Raw genomic sequence first — 16,241 nt, forward strand, 5'->3', positions numbered from 1 at the left:
GAGTGCAAATTGTCAGAATGATAGCGGAAAGTTCTCATTGTCAGTTGACCCTATGGTGTCACAATGGAGCGTGACTGCTTTAATGACACAAATGTCTCCCTCCATTGGCCCTCTATGGCCCATTGAAATATTCTGGCAGATGTTTCCTTTATGGACGGATGTAACTGAGCCTGATAAATGCCAACACGAATGTTGACGGTCATAATTAATGAGCCTTGTCCTGATTGAAGGGTCAATGAGGGATGTACAGTACCAGAGTAGCATTATTCAACACCGCTGTTTACAGGTGTGAGTGACAAAACATCCTGGGCTTGCAGTAGACTTACTGTAAATATTTCAGCATCGTTAAGCTTCATAATATCAGCTAACTTTGGTGGCATTGTCCTCTCTTTCACATTATGGTGGAAATTCTGTAAATGCAGAGACGAGGAGGCTTATATACTGTAGGTATGCCAGCTTTAAGCCTAATTTATACTTGGTATGATGACACTTGCTTTCGGAAAATAACCTGTTTTAAAGAAAAACTCAACACTGTCATATGATGAAGTATAAACTAGTTAATACATTTGCAGATGCAGCAGTTCATCTCTTGAGTGCAAGACAGATGGAAGTATGGCAGCATGGCATCATATCCTTATGTGGAAGGTGCTGTGGAGAGAAATGTAATATAATATAAAATAGTCCAGGTTTATTCCACTCCTGGTTTCATTTCTTTGTGGTCAAAGTTATAGTTCTACCCAAATAAGAACATTATTAACAATACTGTATAACAATAGTCCAATACAATAACACAGCTTCACATACATTAACTAATAATGTATCTACTGCAACTCTAAGGCAACATATTTCCCCCAATCAAATGGTGGTTTTGTTATTACTATTTTACCTGAGGAAGTCCGGCGCTCTGACAATCATGTTCTGGAAGTCCTCCAGAGACAGCCGGCCGTCGTTATCCAGGTCAGCTTCGTCCAGCACTTTCTCACACACCATCTTCACCTCATCCTCTGTCAGCTCGTTGCGGGTCAGCCTGTTCAGGGTCTTCTCCAGGTCAGACCTGCAGATGAAGTCGTCGTCGTTGAAATCTTTTCGGAAGTAAAACAAAGTGTGTTTGGTCATGCATTCTTTAGTGCCACAAGTTTCAGTATTCACGTGTGTGTGTCTGTGTGTGTGTGTGTGTGTGTGTGTGTGTGTGTGTGAGAGAGAGAGAGAGAGAGAGAGAGAGAGTGAGAGAATCCATTAGCTGAAACTCTGAATGGTATTGTTTGTTAAATTGTTTGTCATAATTATGGATGTTTCCACCCATTTATGTAGGCTGACACAAGCGACACATTGAGTCAACACAATTAATTTCGCCTGGGAGATGTCACAGTTGAATTTTCTATAATGTTTTTCTGAGTGACATCCAGTGCATCAATAGAGGGAGAGAGAGACTGAACTTGTATTATAGGATATACTAGGATTTATTAGCATATACAGGAAAATCTTCTAGAACCTAGAATTTAATAATGCTATAGCCTATAATGAAAACACGGTTGTAAAGGCAATGATACAGTAGGCTGGGGCACAGAAGCTATGCATGTTTACACATTGAGCGCTGGGTGTTTACACGCCTGTCTGCCTGTCTGTTCATGCTATGCATCTATTCTGTACAGAGTAGACCTGTCTCCTGCTCAGTGTCTCTCGGAGCGTGAGAGGTTTGTCATGACTTGAGTAACATGAGCAACCAAATTCCTTATGGGTGATTTGTCTGAATCTTTTCCAAAGGAAACAGGAGGCTAATATTGAATAATATATACTACTAGGTACATGGATATGGAGCCAGTTCTGTTTTTGGTAAATGATCAAAACAATGTTTATATGTTCAAATATGGATGAAGCAGTTCTATTTTATTTTAGGTTAAAACAATCTGCCCTCCACCTACTCACTGACTCAACCATAGGGTAGCAGCAAACCTCTGTTCTTTTAAAATTAGAGTAAAATAAAATAGAAACACTACCCCAAGGATAACTGATTATTTACATTGAACCCATCCAATAACACCACTCACAAACACACAGCCATCATTGAACCCATCCAATAACACCACACACAAACACACACCCATAAACTGGACAGGCCTCATTGAACCCATCCAATAACGCCACACAAACACAGCCATAAACTGGACAGGCCTGAGGGCACAATGGCAGGAGCTGGCTGTTTGCCAGCTGTCAATTTGCCATGTTTTTGTGCCATTTGTCCAGGGACTGGAACCTTCTGGAATGGATACTTGTCTGCTTCTCATTTTGGCATGGTTTTGTCGTGCCATTTGTTCAGGAACTGGAACCTTCTGGAATGGATACAGCTTCTCTAAACTCTTGGCTATGTATCGCCCCAAGTTACATATTATTTATACCTGCCCACACTAATGTCACTCTGACCCTAGCAGGCTACAACCGGCCCTGATTATGCCCTCATTACAGTTACAGTAGCTGAAAACCTGAAGATTTTCTTCCTTTTTTCAACTTTGGGTTTGAATAATGGATGAAAACTTTCATTGACCCATGACCATGACTTTGTGTATGCAACAAGTTCATCTGTCGGCGCTGGTTAATTAGGGGGACACTGGCACTGAGCACAAACTGGGCTTTCACAAGCCGTTCCTCTCAATAATAGGCTATTTAATAATTTATAACTTTCCCTAGGCTGTACATCATGCTCTATAGCTTCTTTTATTTAGGTGTGCCCCCTCTGTTTGCAAGAGTTATGGCATTGTAGTTACTGTACATTCATTGTATAGTTGTTACTGCAGACACTACTTACTCCAATATAAATATAAAAATATTGTTGCTGTCGGGCAGAAACCGGTCAGGCAGAAACCATATTCAAAGGTTTTGTGGGGTTTTTTACTACTTGATCATACTACAGTTACACACAAAAGCATCAAAAGAAGCGAAGAGAGTATCAGTTTTGGACATACAGTATAAAGTTTCCACACGACAGAGACGAACAATATAGTAGTAATAACAATGAATAACATGTGTCTTTTAACGATAGATACAGAAACAAGACAATTCTATCTCAGGCAATGCAATTCAAATATGTTATCCATTTCCCTTAACAAAATTTGCAAATGGAAGAAAATCTTTAGCCAATCCTGATCAAAATCAGAAAAACAAATTAATTCCAAGTGTGTCTTGATTTTGTTTTAGGGTACTACAATATATTTGGCTTTTTGTTATTGTTGCGGCTACATCATTTGGACAATTAATTAAATTATGTTTTACCATAAATTTTAAAAGCATAGAATGCCTTCAGGTCACGTGGAGCCATCTCACTCAGAACTGAGAACATATCCAGGAAGTCATCCAGAGTCATGTTTCCTTCTCCATCCTCAGAGAATACCTCAGCTATCCTTTGACGGAATGGGTTGTCCTAATCACAAGAGAAAGCAACAACTGCTCTTAAAGGTAAACATGATGGGATTGGAATTGTTTCTTTTTAATTATTGCCATGTACAGTAGGCTATTGTGAATATTTGATGTAGTTAGAAAGACAAACCAACAGTGTCCAAAGTGTATGTCTTCCTTTATTTCTTATATATTCAGAATGGTCGCCACCAGGTATTCCTAAAGGTAACCTCAGTAAAACTATGCCTAAATCTAACCTCAGTAAAACTATGCCTAAACCTAACCTTATTCCTAAATGTAACCTCAATAAAACGATGCCTAAACTAAACCTAACCTTATTCCTAAACCTAACCTCAGTAAAACTATGCCTAAACCTAACCTTATTCCTAAACCTAACCTTAGTAGGCCTAAAACTATTCCTAAACCTAATCATATTCCTAAACTTAACCTCAGTACATCTATACCTAACCCTAAACGTATTCCTAATCTTAACCACAGTAAAAAATAATACAGGAACCGCTGGGTGGAGCAGTCTGCAAAACAAATCGGGGCAAGTGTTTTGTGGCCATCAGCAGCCAAACTGTTAAAGTTTTCTGCTGCATTTAAAGTTAAAAATAGTGTTAATTACATAAATGCCTCCCTGCTCTCAGACGGTCCCTAAAGCCTAACCACTTAAACCCTCTAGTAGTCTTAGTGAAATGGACCTGAGTTACAACTGCAGTTGAACCGCTTTTTTGGTTTGAAGCACGTCATCAGTGTGTAAAGAGGCGCATAATTGACCGGGGTCCCCTCGAGTGGACTTTCTTCAAGTTTAAAAGAGTCGGATAACACATAACCGGTCAAGGACCGCCGTCGATTAGTTGGCCATTAATTATTAATTAGTAACACAGGGAGAGCGGGATCTGTGGGGTGCGTGAGGGCCACTGGATCTACCTTCAGCTCTGGCATGCTGCCAATCAGCTCATATGGTAGCTTCACATCTGGCTGGCTGGTGTAGTCGAGTGGCACAAGCTGTGGTGCCAAATCCCGATAGCGATAGAACAGCCTATTTTAAGAAACGTTTAGAAAAATGCTACATTTAGTATTGGATTACAACATTGCATAACATTTGTGTTTGTGTGTATAGTATACTATACACACACACACACACACACACACACACACACACTACTGTATTTATTAATTGATTTCAAGGGAAGGCTACTGGAAGGTAATCACATTGGACTCCTGATATTGAACTGTTAAACTTTGAGCAACAATAATATTTAGTTAGTACATGTTAGTAAGCCAAAACCCCTTTTTTTTTAAAGAATTTTGTTATTAACTTACCTGATAATTTCCTTTCTTGTAAAATATGTACAATCCTGCAAATATATATATGTTATTAAATAATATGTACTTCTATGAAACCAACAATATGGGATAGATGAGATTGAAACGAAAGTTAATACACTTTTATGCAACTGCAGGCTATAGCTTTTTATGTTGTAAACATTATTTATACATTTTATCTACAATATAAACAAATATCCGTAGCAACATTTCTACAGATTAACAGTCATTTTATGTCCTTTTTAGTATCCATATAATGTGCAATGACAGTAATTTCTTCTGAACTGCAAAGCCCTTTGATTGTGTAGCTACTTTGATGTTAATTGGAAAACTTCTAAAGATGAACCCCAGTTCTAAATGAGCCCTGAACTTCAGAGGAGGCTGTGATAAATCAACAAATGCCAGCAGTCCTCCTTTTGGGGCCTTTTGATTTGAATGCAGCCAACAGGGGGCTGTGACCTGTGACATCACAAACACCTGGTCCCTCTCACTGCTTTTGGTCACCTCTGTTTGGTGAGCAAACAGATAAGCGAACAAACGCAGTTTGACAAGTCTGTCAATACCTCTGATCCCATCTGATTGCCCATCACTAATTTAGACAATTGGTGAAATAGCAGCGCTGTGCAAACCGAGTCAAGCAATTTGTTTCAAATGTCTCTTTTAGTAGTAAAAGTAAAAGTATAAAGGGGTATCACTAACCTGATATGCATCTAGCTGTTGCGCTGTAAAGATGGACTGCTTATTCCCCATGTCTAAGCGGACACATTCCTAAGCTCATGGCCATTGCAGCTCCAACATGAAATGCTTTTGAACAGCCTGTGGATATGTCAGATATTAAATAGTGGGACAAAAGGAAGGGGTGCCAGTGCCAAAGAGGGTATCAGGTGTCAGGCAGCCATAGAGCCCTTTGGTTCTCCATTATAATGGCAGCATTTCATCGTTTTCACCAAGGTGAATAGCGGCCCCTTTGACAATGAGCAGGGGCTGTCGTCCGGCATCATGCCGAGTGGTATCAACCCCCTTAGTGCAACACTATGGCCAACGCCTCGCTCAGCACTCAGGTTACACATTGCTTTAGAACAAATAGACTAGGCTTTCTGATGGGTGACAAGCATTGTTTTAGCTGAGAATTTCATTGTTGTGCATTTATTTGGCAAGAGGTCAGAAGTAATGTGATGGTTTGAAAAGGGGTCTAAACTTAAACGAAATCCAATCTTATAGCTGTTATTTGAAGTAGAATAGTTTCCCCTTTTCATGCAAACCAAACATGCTAGACAGACATTTAATTGCCATTTTCTTGCATTCCATTTATTAGCTAAGGTTGCAACACTATACTTTTTCAAATAATATGCATGATGAGCAAACGACAAAAGGAATACTATTAAGGTAGTGAACAAACAAGATGGATTATTAGGAAGAATAGTTTCCTGCAGCTGACAATAAGGCATGAGGACAGGAAAACAATTACACTTAATTTCAGTACTAATAACGTGCATCTATTAAATTATTCTAATTGGAAGTATTTGTTTGTTTGTTTTTAACTTTGAAAAGCTTGCTATATGGCTTCTATGTACAACAAACAAATGTAATTAAACATTACATTTGATCATATTTCTTTTGCCAAGATTAGAACAAAAGTATCTCAGTATATCTCAGTCATACAGATGTTTCACAGCATGACTCAGCAGGAGTCAGGTGATCTATAAGAGCGTTGGTCGGTGTGTTCGAAGCTAATCTCGCAAACCGCTGGACCGATCAGTAGCAAATTGCCTACAGGACCAGATCCACTATTTTTTAATAGGAAGCGACACATGCCTGGAGAACCCAGATAGTAAGAATATCCCTTTGTCAACAGACAAGCCACAGACAGCTCTGACAACAACAGTCTTTCAAGTCATCTGGTCATGGATCACCATCCCAGAGTATATCCCTCATATCATCGCTTTACTCGGGACACAAGCTTTTGTTCTTCTCACTGTAGCTGCTGTCAGAGGTGACATTAGGAAACAGCTGAGCCTGGGTCTTATTTCAGTATATTGTGGGTGGGTGTATGTGCGTGTGTGCATGCATAATCATAGCATGCAAAATATAAAACAAAACTACATCGCATGGATACACCTGGGACGTATTCTCAGTGATGTATCCCAAGGTCATCAGGGTTTCGTGTCTCCCAACATCATACCCCTCACTCGGGTGACCCAGCTGGGGTGATCAAGTCCTGACTTACGTACCAGTAGCTACCCTCGATCAGTCCCATTAGGGCCACACAATCCGTTCCTCCCGAAAAACTCTGCCGGGACTGGAAGGCACTATTCTGGCACGTGGAAGGACTAGGCTCTGTAGGTTGATTCCTGTCCGGGCCCCTCCTACGTCTCACCAGGTCCACTCCTGCTCTCACGAGGTCCAGCCCCTGTGCATTCCACCAGACTCCCAGGAATGGTGGATTCTCGAGCCGCAATGGTTCTGCAGGCTCCACCTAGCCCATGGTGGTGCCGCAGGCTCCACTTGCGGTTTGAATGGCCTCACCGTGGGTTTGTTGGGCTTCTTCCTCACGGAAGACACAGGCTGGGGCGCCGTCTACATTCTGTCTGTCCCCCATCTCTCCAGACTATTCCTGGTTTATAATATAATATAATAAGAAAAAATACATTTAAACCAATCTTTGAAACACATTTTTAAATATTATATTTTAATTCTTTGTTTTTATTTATTCCTTTTTTGTCATTCTCATTCCATATAGGCCTACCGGTATCCATAGATTATGGGCTCCATCTTGCGCCACCCTTTACCCCTTATCCCTAAACTTATTTGCCATTTTGTACTATTTTAAAACATTCCAAAATAGTTCAACTAGCCAATGTACATCGACATGTTGTTAGCTTGTAGATTGGCTATTTATACTATTTTAAAATGTTTTAAAATAGTAAAAAATGGCAAATAAGTTTAGGGATAAGGGGTAAGGGGTGGCGCAAGATCTAGGGCATAGTATCCAAAGGGGTTACCCAACACTTTCATCAAAGTTTCATCACCCTCTGGTGGTAATACTCTCTCTGTGCAGACTCACTGTAGTGTAGAACATCAAAATATCTTTCAAAAAATTAACTGTTCCCTTCTAATTTGATGAAAGTATGATTTTAACAGGTGATATTTTCTTCTGGTTCTCATTGCAATTGTTATTTTATTTTTTGTTCAATCTATTACAGGTATTGATTTTAAAACAGTTTAAAATGTTCCGTAACTTATTTAAACGAATAAAACATTATTGTAACCAATCGCTATGGCTGTGTTAACTATAGCACATCTGTAATGGTTGGAGGTGGTCATATGCCATGACTTCCGTTAATTGTCACCAGGTCTCAACATAGAGATTTTGGACTGATGTGTTAAACAGACTTGGACAATCAATGCTAAGACATTGAAGCTTTTCTGGTGGCCCATGACACCTTTTTTACATGATATTTTCATTTTCATTTGTCACCTGTCTCTCTGTATAATAGAACAGTTACCTAAGGGGCTGCAGTGCTGGCAATAACGTGAATTGGTGGCAGTAAAATAAACATACAAACAGCAGTAAAAATCAGTACAAAATGTGAATGTCATTCTGTTACAATTTAATGTTTGACCTCAGAAGCCAAATTGACCTTATGACTTGTCACATGTCATGTCACATTTATATAGCTACACTCCACATTTCCTTTCACCAGTAAAATGTTTAGTAAAGCGGAAATGCTGTAAAACTAATCTGATATTACCTTATATTAAAGGGACTATATGCTTTAAAATATAATTCACATATGTTATTCCTATAATACTTGCCTCTGAATAGTAGTTAATGACATGGTAGGCATTCAATGGTTGGTTTTAGGCCCTGCCATAGGGAAGCAATAATGATCTGAGAGTCAACCCAAAAGCCTGCTCCAAATGCATGTCTACTGCTGGACAGTTAGAGAGACAATACATTTTCAAATCCACACTACTCATTGAAGACTTGTCACCTTTAGACACTTAATTTTGTTCTCTCCAGACACACTGCTGTGTGCAAAATACAGATGTGGATTGGCACTTAGCAATGCTTGTCCATTCTCAGGTGAATTTACCCATTCCGCTGGGCTTCATTTTAGGGATCTAATCAAGGTATATGTTAATCAGTATTGGCCATTGGTCATTAAGCCAATGAGTTTTTAAACCTTTTCCAGTGGCTAAAATGTCTCTAATCACTAATCAAATATTTCCGTAATAGAGTATAGCTGCTGAAAAGCTTGTTCCAATAACAATACAGCAACATGTTAAATATTTTAATTACGGTAAAGACCAGATTTGAAAATAACATTTGATCGGGACATCCCTATACTTAATTTAACCATATATGCATGAGCTTATGTGGGTTGGAAATCTCTCTCTCAAGTAAACCTCACCTGCATTTAATATTATAAGACCCCCAGGAAAGTGTTCTAAATAATTAACATATATTTTTCACTTTAAAGAGTTTCTCTCAGTCCTAATCCTATTAACAGACAATCAAAAGCAAGTGCTAGGCTAGGGGACATGTGAACCTCTGTTCTATTGGATTGAAAGATAAACTGTCAGGATTTATAGAGACTTTGTAAATAAAGACTATGAAGTTAAAGCTGTGCTGTGTATCTGTAACTCCAAATTTGAATCCTGGCGTTCCTGCGCAAGATCTGAATTTTTACCATTGAGCTAATAGAGCCTGTCTGCTTTCTCCGGTATAGACATGTTTTTTCTCCAATAGAAGAGCAGGGAGACAGTATAACCAACTCTTCAAGATCATGCGTTAATAAATATATAGTCAAAACTATTCAGTTCAAAAATGTACAGATTGCATATTTATTTTATATAATTAAATTAATTTCAAACAACTGTAGCCCAATTTTTACTGTTTTAGCTGGCCTTTTTAGCTGGGCTCTTAAATGATGATTAGAGATAAAAACCTGATGTAGACTACAATGGAAAAAGGGCACGGAAATGAGTGGGTGTATATCCCCACTATACGAAAAATAAATAAATGTCAATGGACACATTTTCATTCTCTAGTTTTTTGTTTTTCTACATTTATTAAGATTTAATTAATATCATAACATAATATATACATGTACATCTTTCACAGGATATTACTTCCTTCACGGCTATATATTATAATTTCTGCATATTTACATATTTTACAATGCCACTTGCCATCGTGCACATAACTCAACTGTTACTATCGCATCTAAAAACTTAGTAGTTTGTATATAGTTTGTAGAGATTGTTACAATTTTATAAAACGTGACTGATTTTCACATTGTAGCTTTCCGTTCACATGACTGTGTTATGTCCTCAGTGGCTGGTTAATAGTCTTATTGGTTGTCCAAACACATATCATCATTGGCAGCCGCAACTCCCTGCCACCATGTCGTCATACTGCTTTAGCACCACATTCTCTTCATCATCAAAGTACAGCAGGTTGATGGAGAAGAGCTTATCGGGCACGCAGCATGGCATGTCGATGCCCTTGGTCAGCTTCAGGGCATTGATGATGGACTGGACCGTGGCGTGGTTGGTGGGCCTCATGTTCTGGCCCAGGGGGAAGGGGCACGAGCCCTGGCAGTGGTAGGCGTTGTAGCCACGTGGGGAGACGATCCAGCCTGACCAGCCGATCTCTTCAAAGTCCACATAGAGGGGCTGTCGCTTGCATGGCGTTGGCGTGATGATCTCCTCATCGTAGTAGTCTAAGGAGCGGGCAGCCCGGGAGGCAGCCCCCTTCATGGGGCGCTGGGGCAGGGAGGGAGAGTCCACTGAGTCACTGGGATCTGATGGAAGAGAGTGTATATATTGTGTATATATTAGTTTCTGTGTTTAGATTTATTAACCACTAAGCCTTATTTTATACTTCATTGTACGACAGTGTCATGCGATGACACTGTCACAACAATGTTCTATCGGCACACATTGTATCCTTTGGTTTGTTTCGTTCGAAAATAGCAATGGTCAACTCAACAAAAGGTACTACAGATTTAAACCGGTATATGGAGCATATAGATACAAGCACCGAGCAATCTGTACTCATTACAATAATTGTACTGATCCAATTCCCACCATAGCCTAGCCCTTAGATCTGAATGTAAAGCACAGTGATATTGTGTTCACTTATGGCGATGAAGTGTACCTTTGTTCTCCAGGGTAGCTGAACGGCGTCCATCATCAGTGAAGAGGACCAGCATGGGCTGCTTGCTCAGGTGGTGGTTGCGTCCTGATGCGAAACGCACATGATGCTTCATGTCCATGGGGGTCCCTCCCAGGGTCTTCACTATCACCTGAAGACCCAGGTTACTGTCTTCATTTGACATCCAGGAGCGCACCTAAAGCGAACAAAATGTCATTAAGTCATCATTGCAGATTAATTCAGTAGTTATGTTCACATTCCCAAAGTAAAGTCCTCAGTATCAATGGACACTGAGGATTTTGCTGTGCATTGAGTGCAGACCTGTAGGCTATACTTACAGCTTGTGTAATGGTGAACACCTCCCAACCAGTGGAGTGGACGGGGATCAGCCGAGAGGAGAGCAGCTTCTTCTGTGTAATGTTCATTTTCTTGCTATTAAGGAGTTGATAAATGCTGACCTAAATGAAGAAAAGAGGGGGAAAGTTTGGTTATGAGTTCCATGCTTGAGCTTGATGGCCTATATCTATGTAGTGTATAGGCTTACTTTAGATTTAATTGCATGTTAGAAATTGTCTGCTGAGTCACAATTCCAAACTATAATTGCTTAATTTGATTAGCTGAGCATGAAAAATCATGGCAGGTAATGTTAATATTATTGTAGCATTAAATTACCTGGCAGAAATGATGTCTGTTGAACGTTGTTGATGTCTGGGGTCTCAACTTGAACAGATGCAACTCGGCAGTGAGAATTTTCTCAGTTCTCGCAACATTGGACAAATTGAACCTGAACTGAACTTGATCACTGCGCACTGAAAAAGACAAATAATATTGTTAGACACCGGCCGTTCCATCTGCTGTAAATAATATAGTATGGTTCGTATTATAAGTTAACTAAACTATAGCATAAGACATTCATAAATTATATTTCAAGCTTACGTTTGTCGAAGAAACTGCGAACGGTATTCCCCTCCAAAAGATAGGGGTCCTTGGTAACGCCGTTGACGTCTGCAACAGTGTTGTATAAATCCAGCATGTACTGAGGAGGCTGCTTGTGGCCTCGAGCCATCGGTGGATCCTCCATCCCAAAAACCTCCAGGAGCCTCTTGATAGCCGCCGAGCGAACCTCCTCTGGTTCGTTTTCCACTTTTAATTGGTTTTCCAAATAATTCGTGGGCCGTGCAACTGCGGTGCACACGACCATGGCACAACAACTCAGCACAAAAAGCAACATGTTGGAAATAAAAGCCTGCAGTTGTAAGTCTCCTTGTGCGTAAATGTCCTCAAGCCACACCGCCAGCAGAGTGAAGTGTGAAGGCGTCTGGAGGAAGCTCCACTTTTTATATCAACCGTTTACAGTGTCTCCAACCTCTCAGCAAACAGCTATAAAGATGCTATTTGGTCGCAAATGTAAATCACCCATCAGTGAATATAAAGGGAAGCTAATGGCGCTGTTAACAAGGTGTGAACCCGATTGGAGATTTTATTCATTCTCATTCTCTCCACGTCTGATGGCAAATTGTAAAAGAATAAAACAAACAATCAAACGAGATTTGTGTTATGAAATTCCAACTCGTGGATGAATATTATGGGATATTGTCTTTGTCATATTTAGCTTTAGACTATACATTGAATGGAAATGCTAATGCTGTGGCCAGAATACGCGGAGCTGGTGTTTCTAGGAAGTGCACTCACCACGGGTGGCCAACACCTTCTAAATGAATCCATTAATTTAGAATAATGGGTGGAGTGTCTTACAGGAATACCAATTACTTACAATAAATAGAAACGTGCTGTTTGCTGCTTATATGGTTCATTTAAATGACTAAACTTCTAGGCTAGAAGTTATGTGCACCTGGATAAACATAGATTCGGTATTTTTTACTTAATAATAAATAATGTCAGCAGGCCTTGCTAAATGACCAGAGATCACAAGGGCGTACCTAGGATATAATATGACGTTATTGTTGTTGTTGTTGATGATGACGATGATGAAGAAGAAGATGTTATTATTATTATTATTAAGCTATTATACAGCCTGAACGTGTCGCTATCATTTTCTTAAATATGGCACAATAGCCTATATAGAACAGTCTCAGTCGATGCCCAGTTAAATATTGAAAGTTATTTTTGTATATATATAGCCTATGTTAAAAACAACTAAATAATGTACAAGAATTTTAACTAGGTTATTTTAACTAGACTTTCACTATAGTCTATAGGTTAGAGTTTTAGACAGTAAAGGAATGTCTATGTCCATTGGGTCCCAGAGATAAAAGTCCAGTGTCTGACTGTGGCCTATAATACATTTAAATTTGGGGGCCTTTGAAATTAAAAGGTCTGAGAGTCACTGGCCTAGATTAAAGGTACAAATTCGTTTGAAAATGCCTATCAAAGTCTATATCGCTTTGATGTTGGTGAATTGAGAACTGTCCCATTTAGTACCTTTGATCTTCACACATCTTCACTTAAAAACAGCAATTGAAGAATTGACTTAAAACAATTGTAAAACGCAGATCAAACGTTTCTTTATACGTGACTTAGCAAGCAAATCGTATCTTGTTTTGCGTGAATCACAGAAGTACACAAATTGTTGTTTCACACCACGATATCAAAATAAGGAGCTATTAACTTTGATGTGCGTGTTCTTTCTAAGGGACATCTGTAAAATCGGGATGCCACGTGTTTTGCAAGACAGTCCATTGTGTGCACATCTGTTCAAATTGATAGGCAGGCTTGTAATATATTACAGGTTTTGCTTTTTACTGTATTGGATTTTATTAAACTGGCTTACAATGAAAACTCTTGACACAATCATAATCACCCCTTGAAGGTGGTGTAGTGTAGAATACTTATTTTTTGTGGTCAAAGCAAAAACGTTAAATATAGTAAAAACTCTATAATTATGCATGGTGTTTGTTCAGTAACATGGGTCTCCCCATTTCTCCAGTTAAAAACTATAGCCTACTACTAATATTAATATATTTGCAGTTCCAGGTACCAATTTGATCAGGAGAGAGAACCTATTTATAGCTTCAATTGTATATTAGGCTACTTCCAATTTTGTATAATCACCTCCAATCGAGCAATCCTGCATGTATAAAGTATATATATCCTGCATTCATCTCTCTCCTTATGGATAAAATGTGTAGGCCTATAGCCTATATATTTTCAGTCTAAAGTGCAAGAGAGACGAGAGACACGTTAAACACTAGGAATATAGAGCTTTTTAACATTTATTTTTAATCTAATTAATACATTCGATCGTTTAATGAATAAACGAATGAGTAAATAAACAAATAAAATGAACATCCCTTAAGTAGGCCTAAATTCTCCCTAACAGGAGCCCTCATACAAGGTTGTTTTATGCATGCACCTCATCATGGTACCACAACACCTCAAAGACCATTAAAACAAGGCTCCAGACTTCCCAAAACAAACTTGTCAGGCTACGACTTGGCCTTACTCTCCGAATCCACCTCACCCCTGCCCATTTTGATAGGCTGGAATGGCTTATGGGTTGACGACAGAGTACAGCAACTTGCAATGGGCATAGTCTACAAGATTTGCTACAAGATACCCATGTACCTGTGAGAAAACGCCATAGTTCAACAAACCACGTGCAACCCAGATTCGGTTCAAAGAAGGGTTTAAATTAACTTCACCCTGTGAAACGCCCTACCAACATCCATTATGAAATGTGAATCCCTAGACTCCTTCAAAACTGCTCTCAGAATGCACCTACGGGCGGCTGCAAAACGAAGGCCTGTATAAAAAAGTCAAAGTCCCCACCCCCTTCTTGTTTTTTCCTTTTTTAAGGGGAGCTAGCCCCTCCTATATTCAGCTATAGTGTAGATTTTCGTCTTACACAAACATCAGATGTGGACAAGCAAATCTGCTATTTTTGTCCTACACGAAGTGTAAATTCCCATTGAACCAGCAAATACAACATCCATAATACACCTTAAAGTACCTATGCATAAATACAACAAGTCACCTGTCCTACTTTTTTAGTAGCAGGGCAAAATACACCATATACACAATCTGAGCCGATATAATAAATATATAGGCATGAACATAGGCTAGTACATATCCAAACATGTGCAAGTGTTGGATTGTACATCAAAGATGATCCTTTTGAAAGTTCTCAAGGGAACTTTCCAAGCCAGTTTTAGTCTGGACTGTAGATCATTCCACGACCAAGGGCCAAAGAAGGCCAGACATTTTTTACCTCCCTCAGATTTGAATGCTGGTACTACACACCGCAGCCAAGCATTTGACCTGAGGTTTAGGCCGTTTTGGACAGGATCGAATTTAGATGAAATATAAGACGGCAGGTCACCCAGAATGGCTTTATAAATGAAAATATGCCAATGCTGAAGCCTGCGAGCTGCCAATGAGAACCAACCGACTGCAGCATACAACGTGCAGTGATGTGTTCTGAAAGGTGCATTTGTTATGAATCTCAATGCAGCATGGTATAGGGGATCCAATTTGGTCAAGGATGAGGAGCAGGCAAACCTATAAATGGTATCACCATAATCCAATTGGGACAGAAAGAGACCAATGACAAGTTTTTTACGAGCTGAACAAGCAAAACAAGCCTTCAATCTGCAGAAGAAACCCAGAGTGAATTTAAGCTTTTTGCACAAAGAATCAATATGAAATTTGAAATGAAGGTGTTTATCCAACCAAAAGCCAAGGTATTTGTATCGTTCCACCCACTCAATGGGAGTTCCATCGAGAGTTGAGATACTCATTTGAGCTGAAATAGCTCGTGGAGTGAACAACATAGCTTTAGTTTTGGTGCCATTTAGCAGTAGTTTGCTCTTTATTAATTCGTGCTGCAGGGAGACGAAATCAATGGACAGATTTGCAACAGCCACCTCAAGAGTCGGCGCACAGGTGTACAGAAGCGAACTTTGCTTCATATAAGTGTATATTTGTGCGTCATTAAATGTTCTGATTAATTGAAAATGGAGGACCCTTATGTAAACAAGTCTTTGTGCTTTCTCTGGTTCTATCCTCAAGTATATAGCAGTCTTTGTATTGACCTGTACTTTCGTTTGAAATGTATACCCATTCTGCATACTGTGAAATAAAATCCATCAATGTGTTTCTGTCATTTTGGAAGCACACTCTCAGTATTATGAGATAAAATTTATTTACAAAATTATATATATATTTCTTTACATATATTACATATAATACAGCACTATTTAAGAAAATTGTTAAGACATCAGAACTTCAAGTTTAAGGGTTGTCATGTGGCAATGAGCTATATACAGAGACACTATACAGTAAATGCACGCTTTACACTGCATTAAGTTCTTGAGAATGTCAGTTCATGTGTTGTTCA

The 16,241-nt window shown here is 39.2% G+C and overlaps 2 protein-coding genes across 2 annotated transcripts; both read right to left on the reverse strand.

The window, feature by feature from the left end:
* Window positions 1–531: 531 nt before the first annotated feature.
* On the reverse strand, window positions 532–6,492 carry cib3 (calcium and integrin binding family member 3). Its single transcript, XM_083781709.1, has 7 exons — window positions 6,385–6,492; window positions 5,422–5,538; window positions 4,720–4,754; window positions 4,324–4,435; window positions 3,268–3,415; window positions 887–1,082; window positions 532–648 (listed from the first exon to the last, which is right to left on the reverse strand). Exons 2-7 carry the CDS (start codon window positions 5,470–5,472, stop codon window positions 627–629), a joined length of 564 nt encoding a protein of 187 aa, XP_083637835.1. The 5' UTR covers window positions 5,473–5,538; window positions 6,385–6,492; the 3' UTR covers window positions 532–626.
* A 3,612-nt stretch (window positions 6,493–10,104) lies between these two features.
* On the reverse strand, window positions 10,105–12,245 carry admp (anti-dorsalizing morphogenic protein; the record flags this gene model as incomplete). The annotated part of the gene is made up of 5 exons (XM_083782810.1): window positions 11,822–12,245; window positions 11,558–11,694; window positions 11,224–11,343; window positions 10,889–11,081; window positions 10,105–10,532 (listed from the first exon to the last, which is right to left on the reverse strand). The coding sequence occupies exons 1-5, from the start codon at window positions 12,114–12,116 to the stop codon at window positions 10,105–10,107; spliced, it is 1,173 nt and encodes a 390-aa protein (XP_083638936.1). The 5' UTR covers window positions 12,117–12,245.
* Between the last annotated feature and the right edge of the window lie 3,996 nt (window positions 12,246–16,241).

The sequence above is a fragment of the Protomyctophum parallelum genome, assembly GCF_964188405.1.
Source record: "Protomyctophum parallelum genome assembly, chromosome: 14".
Classification (NCBI taxonomy): domain Eukaryota; kingdom Metazoa; phylum Chordata; class Actinopteri; order Myctophiformes; family Myctophidae; genus Protomyctophum; species Protomyctophum parallelum.

Excerpts from the sequence above, each read along its gene's own strand:
- cib3 (XM_083781709.1), bottom strand. The coding sequence starts at position 5,472 with ATGGGGAATAAGCAGTCCATCTTTACAGCGCAACAGCTAGATGCATAT. Across the intron at positions 3,416-4,323 it reads GCAGCATGCCAGAGCTGAAG|GACAACCCATTCCGTCAAAG; the intron begins GTAGATCCAGTG and ends TCTTGTGATTAG. Across the intron at positions 1,083-3,267 it reads CTATGCTTTTAAAATTTATG|ATTTCAACGACGACGACTTC; the intron begins GTAAAACATAAT and ends ACTTCCGAAAAG.